At 35.0% G+C, this 5178-nt stretch overlaps 1 protein-coding gene across 9 annotated transcripts in view; it reads left to right on the forward strand.

The window, feature by feature from the left end:
• The window catches only part of ROBO1 (roundabout, axon guidance receptor, homolog 1 (Drosophila)), a 939739-nt gene that overhangs the window by 925864 nt on the left and 8697 nt on the right, over positions 1-5178 (forward strand). For all 9 annotated transcript variants that reach the window (XM_012733040.1, XM_012733075.1, XM_012733050.1 and 6 more), the window contains one exon: positions 4832-5140. In XM_012733040.1, the coding sequence (XP_012588494.1) occupies positions 4832-5140 (309 nt within the window). The remainder of the gene's footprint in view (positions 1-4831; positions 5141-5178) is intronic.

Here is a 5178-nt window from a genome sequence, read left to right on the forward strand (position 1 = left end):
ATGGCATGGCAGACCTCTCCTGACCCGCCCGCTCCTCCTCTCAGCAGTGTACTTCATCCATCTGCCTGTTCTGTTCCCCACTCTGTCTCTGGTGAACCCTCTTGCCGCTCCTGAGCCTCTGGCCTGTACCCCAGTTCTGTATTCAAAGATAAATAAATCTTTCAAAAAAAAACAAAAAATTATTTCCTCACATCCATGGAACATAGAAGTCCAGGTGTTGCTAGGGTTGGTTTCTTCTGACGTCTGCTTGGTCTATAGACAGCTATCCTTACCCATGCCTTCACTTGGACTGTCCTCCATGTGTGTTGTCAGATGGGCCTAGAGCCCCACCTAAGGGCCTCACTTTAACGTAATTACCACTGTAAATACCTTGTTTCCAGCTGCACTTTTTCATTTCAAGGTACTAGGGAACAGAACTTCAACAGGTGAACTGTGGGGGCTTGCAGTTGGACTTATAATAGTCCTTTGGCCAGCCCTTAATCATGGCATGCCGGACAAGCCTCACTCTACACAAATCTTTGGTTTGCTGTAAACTCAGAAAGTACAACAGACTTCTTCCTGCGATAGTCATACCAGCAGGCGGAATCTATTTCATATATGCCACTTACTAATTTACCTCACATGATATATAGGATTAAAATACATAAATAATTATATGAGTTAGTTTTATGAAATGAAAGCCAAGTGTAAGTGTATTTTTAGGATACTCAGAGCCTTAACACACCTTCCTGACTACCTTTTCCAGTGCATTTTCATAATGATGTAAAAACCAAAGCTACATTTCTCTAGACATACTTTACATAAATTATAAATTCACCTTCTTTAGAAAGTTGTTTTGATTTGTCATTAATTGCAAGGTCATGGGATTTTAAGCAGTTAAGTAAATAGTATGCTGGGTCTCCATAGTAGATTAATGCCAGCTTAATTATCTGTATCCTCATTGTCTTATGTCTTACTTTATATGCATTATACTGTATTTGGAAAGTCTTGTGAAAAGAATAATGTTTATGTGCTTAGATTTATAAAAGATCTTATATATAAAAGAACCTATATAAAAACACATAAATATAAGAATCTATCTATGCATATGTATATGTGTGTGTATATATTTTAAAATAGGTCTGCAGTGCCATTTGTTACATTCAGTTTGAGTTATGAATGGTTTGAATAAGTCGAAAGTACTCTTTAGCACCATGTGAAATACAGAATTGTTATACTATAACAATCACTATGTTGATTTGTCATTTATTTCATACTACCTAAAACAAAAAAAAATTGGTATTCTATTTAGAAAAGAAATCAAACCGAGCAGTGTTGCCCTTGATCAATTAGATAAAGTGGCAATTATATAAAGGAAGTTAGAACTCTTAAAATTACCTTTGGGTTTTCTCATTTTTACCTCTGGTACAGATTGCACCTATATAGAGTAGCTGGTAATAGATTTTGTCTCTAGAGTCATCTGTTCTGAAGACTTTGTATGATGTTATCACAGTGGTAATCATCAGCTTTGATGTGTGATAAGCACAGACAATGTATGATTTGGTGGCAGTGCAGTCATCAGCTTCCTGATAGTCTGTGTCTGCAGTGCAGTCTATAGTACAGAAAGTGGACTCGCTCCCTCTCTCTGCTTCCAAGCATAGTTTGAACTACACTTTCTCTTCCGTCTTTTTTTCTCTCTATATTTTAAAGTCCAGTATATTTGAGCTCTTCATCATAGACCACCAATTCACCCTTCAAGGTGTACAATTCAGTGGTTTTTAGTATATCCAGATTTATGCAACTATCACCAAAAAATTAACATTTGTTAATTATTTTATTGAGATAACACTACATTATTCCGCCATGTGAGCTTCAAGTGTGCTTCACTGAGAATCAGCACATACAATGCCCCTTCTCATTGCCAGTCCCAGGCTCCCTGCGACCTTGAAACCACTCTGCCTTGGGACACTTGATTTTAAAGCATTGAAAACAACCGGTGCCACTCTGCTTTCTTCCCTTCCCACCTCTCTAGTTGTTCTTAATAATAAGAAGCAGTGGAAGGGGACGCTCTCAAGGTCCACTTTGTTTTGTGGAATGTTTTTTGAAACATTCTTTCCAGGAGAAAAAATAATGCAGTAGTGGAACGTAATGATCTGCGTTGCTTGACAAGATGACAACTGTTGACTGCACATTGGTTACAATTTTAAATAATGTGTTAACACTATTTATATAAAGCTAGAATATGGTAAGGCATGAGAACCAACAGAAATATGCAAATGACCAACAACAAAAAATATGCAAATTAACTTTGCTGTCTTTTAACAGTGGATTCCTAAGTAAACCTGCAGGTAGTAAGATATTACACCAGGCACCAAGCGTTTGCTTTCAGAGGCAAATACTATGAAATATATTACCTTAGATTTCTCATAATGCTAGAGGATTTTTTTTTACTTTATTATAACCAAAAACAACTGTAGCACTTATCTGACAAAAATGGATGATTTTTTTCTTTAAACCTATAAGAAGGAGAAACCTAGTTTAAACTGGTGCTCCTCAGGATATTTAATTTGCTATTATGATAAGAATTTTTCCCCCCCAAGTCCTTTTTTTCCCCAAGAGTACAATAAAACTAACACACATAGAGGGAAATGTTGACAGCTTCACAGGTAAAGAAAGACAATCCCAGTTCTGAAGTGAAGATTATGGGCCTCCCTGCAGGCACAAAGGGTTAAATCACAGTTAATTCTTGTATGCATAAATACATAAAATAAATCTTTTTTAAAAAGAAGTGAAGGTCATATATTAGTGTCTGATACTGTTGATGAGACCACCATTTGTGGGAGGGCAGGCAGGTACTGTACAGGTATGGTTGCTTTGCATGGTTCCTGAGGGGAATGCTTCTCCATGGAATAATGTAACTGAACAGCTTCTCTATATGGGTATTAATAATTTCTGGAATGACCTATAGGCTATTAGCCAAATTGATTACCTCTGAATAATCAATTCTCAGGAATTGAAAAGGAGGTGGGAGGTATGGGGGAATCATACTTCTAAGTTCTTGTATACTTGAACATTTTTTACCATATAAATGTATAGCTTAAAATCTTCAGTTTAATGGTATAATACTAAGTATTTAATGCATGTTATACATGCTTTTTCATTGACTTAGTCTATCACATGGATATTATTCTCTGAATGTAAAACATTAGAATTTCTAAAATCATGACTAACAAATGAAATTTATGTTGACAATTCACCAGTCTTTGTAGCTCTGGTTTTCACCTCTCTTGAAATTCAGGTTTTATGTGCTGGACATCTCTATCCAGATACTTAAAAGCCTCTTACTCACTTTTCTAAAACTGAACTGAAACTGCTTGCAAATACTTCCTTGTCCTTGTTTATCTGCAATTATGTTTCTATCATCCACTTAGGCAATTATGATAGAAAATTCTAAAAGTCATTTTATATTTGTTTTCTTTTCCCTTACTATATTTCACTGATTATTGTATTATTTTTTTTCTTTATTTCTCAACATATTCACTCTTCATTTAAATAACTGCTAATACCTATAGCTTTTATCATTGCTTATCTGAGCTAGCACAATAATCTCCTTAATTCAGGCCTTTCCTTTTAATTTGTACTAAAACTAGAGCAACCCAAAAGTACTATCTATTAATATTCTTCTACTAACTTCCCAACAATTATTAGAATACATTTTTCTCCTTTAAAGTGTAGATATGAGTTATTTTTAAAGACAATCCATATAAATTTTCCAGATATCAAATATGTTTATTTTCATATCTAAGTATTCTTAAGTATACATATAAGATTATATTTTTATTATTTGTATATATAATTTATAATTTATGTGTAATTATATGTATCTTATGTTATATATATATGATATATGATATATAATACCCCACAATATATTCTGCATTGATCTGACATTAAAACTGTGTTGATATATCATTCATACATATAGAAACATAAAACTTAGCCTATAATTATGGCAGTGATTATCTGATTTTTAACTCTCTGGATACCTATGCAAATTGGAGAGACCCCATCAGTGAATGGTACATTATAATCTAGTGATAGAATGAAACAGTATAAACAATGCAAAATTAGAAATTAAGAATGTAAGGCTGGTCCTGATTGTGTCTAGCTTTGAAATTGGAAGATAGTTTTCAGTCTATGCATTTGTGTTTCTCTGTCTACAAAATGAGTTGGGATGTAAACTAGATATGAAATGGCAAATAGGTCTTAGCTCAAGTACCAGCTCAGTCAATTTGAAGTGATAACCTAAAGGAATAAGGATATGTGTTTGGAACCAGAAATATAAACTAAAGGTTTAGCATTGTCGGGAGATACATGTATCCATGTTATCATAGGTATACCCAAATTAGTTAACATCTATTATTCAGTATTTCTGTTCTGGTTAATGAGTACATTAAAATTACTGGTCTTCAGGTGAAAAAAATAACAGTAATAATGAACAGCTATATACCAGAGACATTTTCTGGGGGTGGAGTGAGGAATGGGATCAAAAACAGTGGGGGGAGGGAAATGCACCGGAATATGGTGATGACACCAAGGGTGATTTGGTGATGGGAAACCCACAGGGATTACAACTGAGATGGAAGAATACTCAAAATGTTGTAAAAATAAACTATTATATTACTTTTTAAAAATTGCTGGTCTTCTTTGTCTTTGGTTGCCTTCAATTATTTTAGTTCATCTAAGAACTAGTATCATAAGTCTGTGAGAATGTGACTTTAATGTTACCCTAATATTTTAAGGTTTTAATAAGCTGGCAGACTTTTATAATATCTTAAATATTCCCTTTTAGATCTTCCACCTCCTCCAGTGCCACCACCTGCTATAAAGTCCCCCACTGTCCAATCCAAGGCACAGCTGGAGGTACGACCCATGATGGTGCCAAAACTCCCTTCTCTAGAAGCACGAACAGACAGATCATCAGATAGAAAAGGAGCCAGTTACAAAGGGAGAGAAGTATTGGATGGAAGACAACTTGCAGAGATGCGAAGCAATCCAGGGGACCCTAGAGAAGCACAGGAACAGCAAAATGATGGCAAAGGACGAGGAAGTAAGGCAGCAAAACGAGATCTTCCACCAGCAAAGACTCATCTCATCCAAGGTACTGATTTATTCAGCAATCAGTGTTGATTAAGAATA

Source organism: Condylura cristata, unplaced genomic scaffold (assembly GCF_000260355.1).
Source record: "Condylura cristata isolate star-nosed mole 26May11 unplaced genomic scaffold, ConCri1.0 scaffold00003, whole genome shotgun sequence".
NCBI lineage: Eukaryota > Metazoa > Chordata > Mammalia > Eulipotyphla > Talpidae > Condylura > Condylura cristata.